The 13,279-nt window shown below is 42.0% G+C and overlaps 1 protein-coding gene across 1 annotated transcript in view; it reads left to right on the plus strand.

Annotated features, from left to right (window-relative positions):
* Window positions 1-13,279, plus strand: part of FANCD2 (FA complementation group D2) — a 37,933-nt gene that overhangs the window by 14,822 nt on the left and 9,832 nt on the right. The window contains exons 16-31 of the mRNA XM_083603249.1: window positions 824-967; window positions 1,689-1,823; window positions 2,961-3,092; window positions 3,358-3,465; window positions 4,197-4,306; window positions 5,531-5,591; window positions 6,383-6,502; window positions 7,303-7,376; window positions 7,476-7,622; window positions 8,760-8,860; window positions 9,494-9,609; window positions 10,350-10,458; window positions 10,707-10,808; window positions 11,827-11,939; window positions 12,747-12,893; window positions 13,128-13,244. Of these exons, the coding sequence (XP_083459375.1) occupies window positions 824-967; window positions 1,689-1,823; window positions 2,961-3,092; window positions 3,358-3,465; window positions 4,197-4,306; window positions 5,531-5,591; window positions 6,383-6,502; window positions 7,303-7,376; window positions 7,476-7,622; window positions 8,760-8,860; window positions 9,494-9,609; window positions 10,350-10,458; window positions 10,707-10,808; window positions 11,827-11,939; window positions 12,747-12,893; window positions 13,128-13,244 (1,836 nt within the window). The remainder of the gene's footprint in view (window positions 1-823; window positions 968-1,688; window positions 1,824-2,960; window positions 3,093-3,357; window positions 3,466-4,196; window positions 4,307-5,530; window positions 5,592-6,382; window positions 6,503-7,302; window positions 7,377-7,475; window positions 7,623-8,759; window positions 8,861-9,493; window positions 9,610-10,349; window positions 10,459-10,706; window positions 10,809-11,826; window positions 11,940-12,746; window positions 12,894-13,127; window positions 13,245-13,279) is intronic.

A 13,279-nucleotide genomic window follows, 5' to 3' on the forward strand; every position in this document is an offset into this window, starting at 1 on the left:
TCTGCAGTAGCTGTTCTCTACCTATAATTATCTTTTTAGGGATGTTAATTGAAGGGGGGAACTTGTTTCCTTCATGGCACCCTTTAAAAAAAAATTCCCAGCAGCAATTACATTAATTTGGAATAGTGTGAAGTTGTCACTTGTGTAGTAAGAGGACATATTGAAAGTGACCTTTATCTTCTCTCTCTGCATTTCTAACACACCTGAGTTAGCTTTCTAGCTCAATATTTGTAGCAAATCTATTTCTTCACTCAAAGCCATTAGAAGTCAGGGTGAGGGCCAAACTTTTCATCCATCCTCTAAACTGAGAGATCTCAGTCTCTGGACTGCTTGTCGATATGACAGAAAATTATTCCACTCTTTGGCCAAGATACTAGAATTCTGTTTTAGAGGCTTGTCAGATTCTGCTTTTAGACACTGCCTTCAGTGTATGCACATTTATATTTGATTTACATAAGTACAAAAAGGAGTTGTTTTCAGAATTTGGATTCACCTTCTTCCCTCCATGTAATTGTGCAATGGAAGAAATTCTTATCAGAAAGTAGATGAGAACTAGGAATGAATTTTCACTCTAACCACTGAAACCTTAGTTTATTGTAAACACTGGCTGGGCCTTCCAATCTTTCTTCTGAATCATGAACACTAGGAACGTGTCATTTTAAAAGCAAAACTAAAGAGACGTTTTTCAGAATGCTATATAAAATTACCACAGGTTCTGCCAAGTGAGTTGTCTAGATCCTTTGTCTGGTCTGATTCTTATTCTTCTACCTTGCTTGGTTGTTAACCTTTGCATAATCAGGTTAATTGTTTTACTTGCCAAAAGGTTCTGGATCTGATAATGCTGTTAGTAATCTATGCTACAAATGGCAAGAACAAGAAGCAGATTGAGAGAGTGCTGAAGAACAAGATTCAATCAGGCTGCGTAAGCGAGCAGTTGCTGCGCAATGCCTTCCGTTACTACTTAATGGTGAGTACTCCTGCTGCTGTGTGATCCAGCATGCTGACAGTCTTTCCCCCATTCCATCCTCTGTCCTAAAATCTGCATGATTATTTGCTGGTTTGCATACAGACCTTGCTTATTTTATCCACATGGCTGTGTACACAGGTACAGATCTGCATGGAGAGACATTAAAGTAAAACAGGCAGAGATGGTTACAGCTTTTCCTGCAATCACAGTGGTTTCAACTGCAGAAATGGCTGCTGGCTGTCTCCACATGCTGCCTGATTTATTCTGAAGATAACAAGACTTGTATGTGTGAACTGGCTCTAGGATTCAGGGTGTTACTGGCTCCTACAAAGAACATGTGCTTCTTTACGTCTGGAAACTGTCAACAGGAGACATCCTCATACGTACGCTTCCTAAAGCCGGCTGGAGTAAAACTTCCTTCTGGCAGAACTAGACAGCGTTGGTGGCTTCTATCCCTCAGAAACCTCCTTATTGCTTGCCTCATTGTCTTATCGATTTACAATGTAATTTTAGAAATGTCAGTCTGTCTGGCAAATCTGTATGAATTGCTCCAGTATTTTGTTAGCTCATCTTTGTGAGATGTTGAAGTGTTTCCTGTAATCATTGCCAATCTTTTCAGGAGAGTAAAATATAAAAAGCCCCTTAACTTGGAGTAATATAGACAATTGGAAATATAGTAGAGGTATGTATCAGAATCTCCCTTTTTTCTGTCTTTATCCAGGTTATGAGAGACCTCTTTCCAGCTGTCCTGTCACTGGCTGAGATCTTTGTACACTCGGCAGATCCCTGCATTGTCTCTTTTGGCTGCTGTATGTACAAGCAAGCATTCACAGTCTTTGACTCTTATTGCCAGCAGGTATAGTGACACATTTGTTCCATTCTCTGTTTGGTGAAGTGTGTGTGTGTTGTTGCCTTGTAGCAATTGACAGCTTCTGCTTCTAATGTAATGGGGGGCAGAATGCCATGGATCATAGAAGACAACCAGTTTGCATCAAGTTTCCTGTTTTGTAGCCAGGCCTGTGCCAGTGATAGGTGAGATAGGGCACTGGCCAAAGGCCCTTTCTGGCCACGGCACTATTAGCCACCCTGCAGCTACCAGGGCTGGGCCATGTTCTGGTGGGTGGGAAATATGCTAATTACTTTTTTAATTCGTGAAACATTTATAAATCACCCATTACAATCCACGCCAAGGCAGTGTACAAGTTTAAACAGTAAGTTCACAATGATCTAATTCTGAATGAAATGCTGCTGATAACCCAGGGTCACCTTTATTTAATTCCTCACATTAAACACCACTGAGAGGGAGGGAATAGTTCAGCATATTATTATTTATTAAAATTATTGCCTTCTCTTCACTAGAGAGGTCCCAGGGAAGGTTAGAACAATTTAAAATTCAGAATAAAAATAGATAAAAATCACAATAACATGATGAGTTCTGAAAATGCATACCTCCGGCTTCAAAAGTCAAAAACATTTATCTGCACTTCTCCTTTTTATTTTCCTTTTGTTACATCAAGATGCCTGCTGTGATTAGTTTGATAAGCACATCTCTGTTCTGTGTTTTGCTCTGGTTTATGTAGAGTTTCTTGTCATTCTCTACAGTCCAGCTTATGTGGGTGCAAACTATGTTAACCAAAAGGGGAAAGCTGAACAAGAATATACAGGCAAAGAAGTCAGGGCCGGCCCACCTATGAGATGCGCTGAGGCAGCCACCTCAGGCGGCAGAATCCCAGGAGGCAGTGTCCCCATGACTGGTGGAAAAGTGGCAACTTCCAGCAAGATCTCACCAATATCTTGAGACATCTTGTGCCCTTCACTTTGTGGGCACTGCTGTGTGACCCAGCTAAGGGAGGCCTTGGACTCAGGTGGCAAAACAGGATGGGATGCCTCTGGAAGTAGGCAGCATCTCTAGCCTCTCTTCTACCAGGTCAGGGCCATTCTGCCCAAAGCTGGACTGCATGCTTTTCATTTTTCCTTGTGTTTGTTCCTGCAGGAGATTGTGGGTGCCTTGGTAACTCATGCATGTGGTGGCAATAATACTGCAGTTGATGTCTCTCTGGATATGCTCATTGACCTGGTATCTCTTCACACTTCATCCATAGTTCCTTATGCAGTCTTTCTGAAGGCAAGTATGATACAAAGCTAGGAGCTCTCACTTTGGTACTAACAGCTTAACAACTCACCATTCTTCTTTGGAAGAGTCTGAGCAATCGGCTGGTGCTTGATGGTCCACCATAGTTTGGTTAATGGTCCACTTTTTGTGGCCCTTTACACAGAGGAAGTCAGTCCAGGTGTTAACAGTATACTTTTTGCTGTACTGCACATTCTATTATCAGAATTTATCATGAAGATATGGAGTACTTGGCCTGACTCTGATCTCTCCTTTTCAGAGCATTTTAGATTATATGGATAATCTAAGTCCACAACAAATCCGGAAGCTATTCCAGATTCTTAGCATGCTGGCATTCAGCCAGGGGCACAAAAGCAATCACATTCAGGTGAGTAGAAACATACTGAGTCCTGTAGATCCTGATGGCTATGCACCGTATTGGCCTGACTATAAGCTGCACCTGCAAATAAGCCGCACCTTTAAAATTCAAGGTTTATTTGCAGGTGCGGCCCACCTCCCAGCATTAACACCCTGAACAGGGGGTGGCCGGTGCTCAGCGCCCCACTCCCCAAGCCGGTGCCGGCACTCGGCTCCAAATATAAGCTGCACTTTAACTTCTCACAGTCAGAATTTGGGAAAAAAGTGCAGCTTATATTTGGGCCAATACAGTACTACCTCCAAGATGGAATTCCTTTGAGTACCAGTTGCTGAGGAACACAAGTGGGGAGCGTTGCTATTGCACTCGTGTCCTGATTCTGGGCTCCCATACGCATCTAGTTGGCCACTGTGAGAACAGGATGATGGACTAAATGGGCTTTTGGTCTGATCCAGCAGGGATGTTCTTATGACCTAATCGCAAATATCTAGATGCCATTGTGTGTGTGTGTGTTAACAGTGAATGTTCAAAACTTGCTGAACGCTGCTGATACCTCCTACCTTAGAGAGAAAACATTTATCCACTTCTCAGACTTACTCCACTGAATTCCAGCACATATACTACTTCTACCCTTTCAGGTGTTAGAGATTTCACGCATAATTCAGTGGCATGAGATTTACTGTGAGTGCATCTGGATGAGGCGTCGTTATTTCTGACATTCTGGTTCCTCTCTTTCCATGCAGGATGACATGCATATGGTGATCAGGAAGCAACTCTCCAGCACTATTCCAAAGTATAAGCGCATTGGTATTATTGGTGCAGTTACCATGGTGGGAAGCATGGCAGCAAAGAGGTGAGGAAATGGAGAAGAATTTGCACACTGTCGTTTAACTCTTTTCTAGATACAGATGGCAACCGAGGGTGTCTCTTGAAAACTGCACCATGAAAAATCCAAGAGAATATAGCAATTTTTAAAAATCAATTTCCAAATATATAGGTTGTCCGAAAGAGCTCCATTAAGGCTGATACCAACAGTATGCCTTAGAACAGGGGCTTCCAAACTGTCGTCCATGGGCAAACTTCATTCAGGTGGATTTGTGGCTGAAGACAGGAGGCAGCTTATCCGTTGTGTTAAATATGGTGATCTTTAATTTTATTTTTATTGATTCTTTTATTTCTTGTATTTTACTATATTACAGTTTGAAGTCTCTGGAATTCAGATTGTTATACAATAAAATACAATTATATAAGAACTGAAGGACGCAATAAAAATACAGTTTAAAATTGTACAGCGTCTAGCACAGTGCATTACAGTTGCTACAACAAGCAGGAAAAAAATCTTAATTGGTCCATCAGATCCCTTAGCAATTTTTAAGTGGTCTATGGGGAAAAAGAAAGCGGAGCCTTAGAAAAAGTGAGCAGCAGGATTTCTAACTGTGTTCCCTGTGTACACACAACGTATACAAATAGTGCAGTAGAGATGAGGGGCACACCGCTTTTCAAATGTCTGGCAAAATGTTGTAGAGCCTAATGATCTGCAATACATTTGCATATGATTGATTGATGCCTTGTTAAAGGTGAGGTAGAATTCTGTGTTCCTGGGCTTTTGAAATGAATGCTGTCAAAATGCATTCTGCAAATTATGAGGGGATCCCTCCATGGTATTGTTTTAATTCTGTGATATGAAGTGCTGCATGATCAAGAACACAACAGAAGCTATAAAATAAAATAATAGTGTTCTCGTGAAGAGACACAATTCTCACTGGATTTCAGTTCATTAGGCAATGGTATTTGAGGTTCATTTGTTTTGGAGAATAATGCAAAGCAGGAAGAAAGCCTTCAGAGGATATGTGAGCATTTATGGCATTTGAAGCCACCTCTCTACCCATATGGGTCTGTGACAGTTATATCATTGTGATGATTAATTGGACAGTGAATGATGATCAATGAGATGTAAAGAATGTAATGAATTTACGGTCTTTGAAGCAGCCTTAGTTCCATTTCTGTGGCTCAGAAATGTATATGCGAGCGCCCAGCTACATCAGTTAAAAATAATTACTCTAAAATATAATTTCAGGAGTAAAGAAAATGGACAGCTATCGGAACGGGCACAGCTGAGCAAGGAGCAATGTAGACAGGCAAGTATTTGGATATTGCAGGACCCCTCTGGGAATAGGTAGTATGTGGGGAAGAGATGTGTTCTTTGAAAAATTGCAGCAGAGCTGAATGGGAAGATCAGTCAGTGTAAAGCTTGGGGAGATATTCAGATTAACATGATGCTTGCTTAGTTATTAACTTAGAATTTAAACTGACTGGAATCCCCCCCAATTTTAACATGAGGGGGGAGTCGTTTGAAAGTTTCTCCTTTTCATTTTAAACTATCTTCTTCTCTTATGCACTAAAGAGGAGATGGGAGGAGAGAATATGCAAGCCCAAGACTTGTCAGAGCCTTTGCTCATAATGCTAGAAACCATGGTTTAGCATTAGGTGAGGTGAGGCCAGGTAAAGAGGTTAGAAAAATAAACTTGGAAGAATTAATCTGAGAATGCATGAGTGGGAGTTATGGGAGGAGCAGGATGTCAATGTCAGTAAGACAATGTGTCAGTGTAGATTTGTGCACACAGAATGCGTTTCAGAGATAGGTGTCAGATATTACTTAACATTTGGCTGCTGGTGTTCCTTATAATGTTCACAGGGGAATGTGTACAGGCTGCCTGCTCTTGTGGAACCATCACAAGTTGCCTGTACAATTATCCTATCACAATTATGAGAAGAGCCGTTGACCAAATGCCAGAGTGACATTCATTTGGCTAATGACATTTCTGGTAACCTCTAAAGCCACTTGGGGGTTTGTGGACTATGTGCGAACATTGAAAAGCTGAAACCATATCATCCTCCAGTAACTACTCTGCTTCTTCTTTTTCTACAGATTATATCTTTACTAGAGCTGGTTTGCTCCTGCTGTGGACAGGTCCCCCAGGCCTTGGCTCTCTATTACGATGAACTTGCCAACTTGATTCAAAAAGGGAATTTGGATTCTCAGATCCTAGTAGGTCATAGAGCTATTGGTCTGCATCCATTCAGTTACAGACATTGTATAACCGTAGCTGGGATAATATTAGCTGAAACAGTAGTCTGGTAAATCATGGTAAACCTTAATCTGAAGCAATTGAGCACATGCACATTGCTCCAGTTGCTCCTCCTGCTCCCTTTACCAAGCTGAGAGGAAACCAACCACAGCGCTTCCTTAGCATCACAGGCAAACCATTGTTCATGGTTTGTTTCTCTCTCTATAAGCCGTGAGTTGAAGGTTTGTTTTTTACTTCATGCTCTTGGTTTATATGGAAGAAACAAACCATGAGCGTTGGTTCACATGTAACACTCCGCCAGCACTGTGGTTGGTTTTAACCTGGCTTTTGGCAATGGAAGAAGCAGGGTGGATGCAATTTGAATAACATGCACCAGCATGCTGCATGTTTGTGGTAAGCCATAGTTTGTTTCTGACTTCTACACCCTAAAATCTTTTTTCCTCGAAGAAAGTTTAACTTATTGCTTTACTAAATCCTTAAATAAAATAATATCTTGTTTTTGGAGGGAAAATAAGGTTTTGGCACCACACCTAAGTGCCATACAACTTGAACCAGTATTGGGAGTAGATTAGGCTAATTAAAGTCTATGAGGGTAAAGGGGTTCTCAGTGGAAGCAGTCAAAGGAAAAGTAGTGGGGGATAAAGGAGGAGTTGCTTTAGCTAGTTTGCATGCTTCACTTCCTCCTTTAGCCTGCACCGTCACCCTTCTTCAACATAATTCTTTAAAATTAATTTTCCCTGTGGAACTGTCATTCTTTCAGGAGTGGATTGAGAACAGTGTGGAGAAGGACTTTGAGAGAGATTTTGTGACAGATCTTCTCCCTATAGAGGACAGGTATTTCAGGAAAGAAAGCACCATTTACCGCCTTCAGTACAAAAAATTCAATTAGTTATTGTAGCATTTGCCATCAATTGATATCTGATTCCTCTGCAGTGCTTTCCTGCTCCCGGTGAAGTCCCTGTATAGCTTGGAAGATGACAAAAGTGAGGGAATAATTGCTATTAACTTGTTGCCTCTGCTGTCCCAGAGCTATTTGAGCAAGAATGTAGATGAAGTAGCAGCTAAGAGCCATGACAAAAGGTCAGTGGTGCTTCTCTGTTCTTATTGAGATGAATAGATAACAGCCTTGGCCAAGGCAGAATGTGACTGCTAATGCATACTTTTTAAAATTTAAATGGAATCATGGAAATAGTTGTTTTGTTCTTTCAGAAAGAATTAGTCAGGACGGTTATGAAGAAAACATGCAGGCATTTCTGATAAATGTAAAAACAAGGGGAAAGAGCAGCAGACTCACAGTGTTCCTTTTCAAAACACATCTCATTGCCTTGCCACAGCTCATGGTTCCTATCTCTCCAGTTTGCTTAGTAGTGCATCTGCGTTTCCCAACTATCCCAACTTTTCCCCCTAGGCATTGCATATGGGAACAAAGATTCCATTTTCATGAGAGGAGGCAATTTAAAGGTTAAGAGCAGTAGACTCGTAATCTGGGGAACCGGGTTCGCGTCTCCGCTCCTCTGCTCCTCCACCTGCAGCCGCTGGGTGACCTTGGGCCAGTCACACTTCTCTGAAGTCTCTCAGCCCCACTCACCTCACAGAGTGTTTGTTGTGGGGGATGAAGGGAAAGGAGAATGTTAGCCGCTTTGAGACTCCTTTGGGTAGTGATAAAGCGGGATATTAAATCCAAACTCCTCTTCTTCTTATACAACAAGAAAGATGCAGGCAAATTTAAATATAGTTTTAAAAATTTGCTAAGTTTTACACTGTCTGAATAATATATTAAGAACACATAAAGCTGCCTTAAGCAAAGTCCAAATTATTTATCCACCTAGCATAGTATTGTCTAGGGTTGGGGTGGGTAACCTGTGGCCCTCCATACATAAACACAATGAATATGCCTATTAAAGAAATCCCCCAAGGAAACTACTGTTGGTTTTTTAAAGTATTAAGTGGTGTGAGATAACTTGGTGGTCATTTATCGGACCTATATAGATTTAGTCCAGGGCAGCCAACATAGTTGTTGGACTCCAGTTCCTATCATCCCAGATCGTTGGCCATGCTGGGTGGAGCTGATGAAATTTGGAGTCCATCAATATCTGGAAAGGCTGAAGTTAGCTACTCCTGATCTAGGGCTTCAGACTGGTCTTTCCAAGCCATGTCTGGAAATACTGAAAACTGGACTAGGACATTTTTCATTTCTTCTCTCCTTTCTCTCCCCAGGGTAGTGTCTCCTCTGTGTTTGTCACCATTCTTCCGGCTGCTAAGACTCTGCATGGCAGAACTGAATAAAGGGAGCTTGGATGATGTTGATGCCCTATTAGGTACAGGTTATGGACAGTTATCTCTGTGAATGAATGGCATTTATTGCTTTAGTCCATGGACTACAGCAGAAGATAGTTGGCTCTGCCTGACCTAATCTGTCCTGTAATCTCTTTGAGGGTTTGGGGTGTTCAGAGCTGGGTTGTGAGCAAAACATCTTATCTTCTAATTTGTTGTCTCTTAAGTTATACTGTTCATTCCCCCATAATAGACTGAACTGCAGTGGTACCTCGGGTTAAGTACTTAATTCATTCTGGAGGTCCGTTCTTAACCTGAAGCACCACTTTAGCTAATGGGGCCTCCTGCTGCCACCGTGCCGCCGGAGCACGATTTCTATTCTCATCCTGAAGCAAAGTTCTTAACCCGAGGTATTATTTCTGGGTTAGCGGAGTCTGTAACCTGAAGCGTATGTAACCCGAGGTACCACTGTACTAGGAATCACTGGTCGTGTGCCATTACCTCTCAGGCCAGCTGAACTTAGTTCTGTGGTACTCTGGGAAGGATAAGGTGCTAGCTGCTATATACAAATGCAACAGCTAAGAGGGATGGATTGCGAAGGTGGCAGTGGGTGGGTGCTTTGATTATGTTGAACTTAAGTTAACTTAAGCCCTGGGGTTTTGCCATGTTTGTTACAGGGTGTCCTTTGTATCTGACCAACTTGGAGGTGGTAGGAAAGTTAGATTCCTTATCGAAGCAAGAGCGTGAATTCCTCTGTTCTCTTCTATTTCATGCCCTCAACTGGTTCCGTGAGGTGAGCAGTACTATGCAAGAAATAGTTAATTTCCTACTCCTTCAAATTCTGGCTAATACGCCAGATGTCTATCTGATATGACAAGTACCATCTCCCCAAAAACATAAAGGGAAGCTTTCCTAAACTGGGTTCTGTGTATGTCTAAATGGATTCATATTTTCATGACATAAATATTATTTTTGTGTTTGGGAGTGAAGAAGTGCATGCTTCCTGATTGGTACATGTAAAAAAATACATGCCTTCAGAAGTACACACTTTTTATAATACAGATATTAATATTTGTAACTGGAAAAATAAGTGTACAAAGGAGCCTCCAGGATTCTTTTTTTTTTAATTGCTTTCTTTGTTTGTCACATTACTTTTGAAAAGAGTGTCTGCCCCAAGATGTCAGAGCACTGTGTCATGCAGTATAGTACAGCAATTTCAAGAAACATATCTGCATCTTTAAAGCTGTGGGTTCCTGGTCAAGGGGATGAAATTTGCAGATGCACTTCGCCATGTTGTTTGGCTGACATTTTATGGTCCAAGTCAGCAACTTATTTATAATAGGTGATGTATGTGGAATTGGACAAAGGCTGAAGGACACAATCCTTATTGTGGAGTGCATTAAGATGTCTCTCCAGTGTGCTCTGGAAGTATCAGATTCGATAAAAGGTTTAGCAGCCACCTTAGATTAGCAGAGGTAGCTAGGAAAGGAGATGTCCCTTTCTTAGTTTCACAATTTTGCTTTGCCTTTCAAGGTGGTGAATGCCTTCTGTCAACAAGATGACCCCGAGATAAAGGGGAAAGTTTTGACTCGGTTACAGAACATTACGGAGCTACAGTGTCTACTGGAAAAATGCTTGGCAGGTGAGCAAGAACAAAATGCAGGGTTAAAGGGCATGGGGGAAAGAAAATATCCAGTATCTGCATATGTCTACAAGTAGATGGGCCGGCAAACAGGTTGACTGTGGTTTTTCTGCATGTGTAGGATTGCTGCACAGTTAGAGCTACCTGTATATTTCTCATTGCCACATGGAAATACAATTAATGTAGAAACTTTGTAATGTATGAAGTCTGCCTTAATGTAATGTAATGCTTCTCCTTTTGTTTCTCAGCAAGCCCTGGATATGTTCCCCCTCTTGCAAATTTTGATTCTGAAACCTCAGAAGGAGTACCTGTCATCAGTACCATTGGTGCCACCAAAAAGAAGAGCAAAGGTAACATATGCTAAACTTTATTTTTAAAATAAAATTCATGGAAGGATATAATCGAGACTATAAACTTTTTTTGCAAATAAGTCCAGAAATGAAGAAGAGGTAACGCAATAATAAGACTGTATAGCGCAGCACCTCAAGCTTAAAGTATAATTGTGTCTTTGTTCAGTATACCATGGTGCTGCAGGAGTATCAGAAGGGCTGGGTCGACCGGGAGGAAGGGATTTTGTGGCTGCTGCAAGGCCTCCACACTGAGAAGGGCTCCCCTCTTCCAGGCTTACCCAGTTCTCTGTCTCTGGCTGCTCCTTCTTGTGAGTAGCAGTACGGCAGCAGTCACTGCTGCGCTAGTGGCATTCCTTTGGAGAGTGAAGATAGGAAGAAAGGTGTTAGCATGAAGGTATTGATTGTTCTCCATGTCTGAGGGGCAGCCTTTGTTTCGAAGGTGCCCAGTGTTTGTGGTGTGTGTTCCTCAAGTGCATAGTGTCTTTCTCCAAGTGCCCCCCGCCCCACTCCTGAATGCAAAGTCCCTATGCAGGGAGCCTGTGAGACAGCATAGCACACCACAGATGTCAAGAAGTGCACAATTTGAATCCTGCAGGTGCTGTAGATCCACTGGGTCCAGAAGTCCCATTTGGAGTGGCCTCAGTTGGGACCAGGTGCTGCTGGGCCCAATTACTTGAGGATCAGGTCCTCTTCGTTGACTTCTGTGTTGTTGTTTTCATTAGGCCATCCTTTTTGCTAGCTTAACTGACGCAGGGCTCCTAGGGTCACATGACTGATCTGATGGGGCTTGAGATGCACATTATGTCCCCCTCCCTCCTGTCCTTTAACACCCCTTATTCTGGGCTTGCACCAGCTTTGGCTGCTGCAGGAATTTGCATAGCTCCATCTGAGCCCAAGGGTGGGGACTTAGCTGTGTCAGGAACTTCGCAGCTTAGCTGGGGATCTGCTGCATCCGAAGATGCTCATCTCAACAGATCTTGCCCCCTTTCTCTCTGTGAAATGCTACCTTGTTTTTCAGGGCAAAAAAACCCCAAATCTGATAATGGCAAAAACGGTTCTGCAGACAACTCACAACTGGATGAGAACACAGAAGCAAATCAGCCTGAAGCTGAGATCAGCCAACCAGAGAAGGTTCCATATAGCACAAGTTCTTTTGAGGAGTATACAAAAGGAAACTAAAAAGAGCAGACTGGGGTGCTGTGGGTTTTTTTCCTAGAAATTTGAGCTTTATTCTCTCCCTGATTATGAACATCCTCTCATGATAAATCTGATAAACCACATGATAAAAAAGCAGCATTGGTGCAAGCCTGCCAGGGTAATTGGTATCCACTCAGTGGCTTAAGGGGTTGGGCAGGGCCAGCAAAAATGCATTTCAGATTCTTAGGGTGCCTTGGATTTTTCAAGTCTTAAATCTGTGTACCCATGATTTTTTATTTTTCTTATATTCTTTCCTTCTGGATGTGCAGTACACTGGCAGCATATACAAATACATGCCCCCTTAGTGAAAATCTAAGACCAGACATTAATGAAGAAGCACCATAATCTGAATGTGCAGTCATTTCCATATTGTTTGGCAGTGCTTCTATCTTCCCATTCTGTGATGCTCTTCCAATTCTATTATCCTATAGCTTTTTTTAAGCACAGACTTGGATAGCTATCTACCTGTCAGGGATCCTATAGCAGCAGCATTTCTTGCATCAGCAGAGGGTTGGGCAAAGATACCTTTGAGATGCCTTACATTTCTATGATTCTATACTGTTGAAAGGGGAATTTGCACAGTCTGTATCTGTATATGCCACCTGTGTATTTCATCTTATCAAATGCCATTGAGAACCGATGCTGGCCAAATGCAGAGTTACTTTTGCAGTTGACTGGCACTCAGTCAGTTCCCAGAGATGTGTCCTGTGCAAAGAGATATGTTCTTGTTCTTCTTTTCAGGACTCCACAGAAAACGAACCAGAGACTCCTTTGGTACCACTGCAGAGTTATAGTGCGTATTTCCGTGAACTAGACTTAGAGGTTTTTAGCATTATTCACAGTGGCCTGCTGACCAAATCTGCTCTGGATACGGAGATGCACATAAAGGCACGTAAATTTAAAGAACCATGGCATAAACTTCAGTGTACTTACTCTCACCTGTTGTGGTGATAATACACAGCAGCAACACACACACTTGTCCCATCCTACTCTGATATCTCCTGAACTAGCATTTTTATGTAGTGCTATATTTAAATGCCTGAAGATCCCAGAATACTTCATTTATAGGCACCATATGAGCATTTGACTTAATTGTGTCATATTCTTCCCTTAAATTTTTAGACCCATGAAGTGGTGCAGATTGGGCCAACACAGCTTCTGTTCCTTTTGGATGATCTGAGTCGTAAGTTGGAACACATGCTGATTCCAGTTGCTGCAAAGAGAGCCCCCTTTTTTAAGGTATGTACAAAAGAAATAGTAAGAAGGTATTGTGT

The sequence above is a fragment of the Podarcis filfolensis genome (genome assembly GCF_964270895.1).
Source record: "Podarcis filfolensis genome assembly, chromosome: 2".
NCBI lineage: Eukaryota > Metazoa > Chordata > Lepidosauria > Squamata > Lacertidae > Podarcis > Podarcis filfolensis.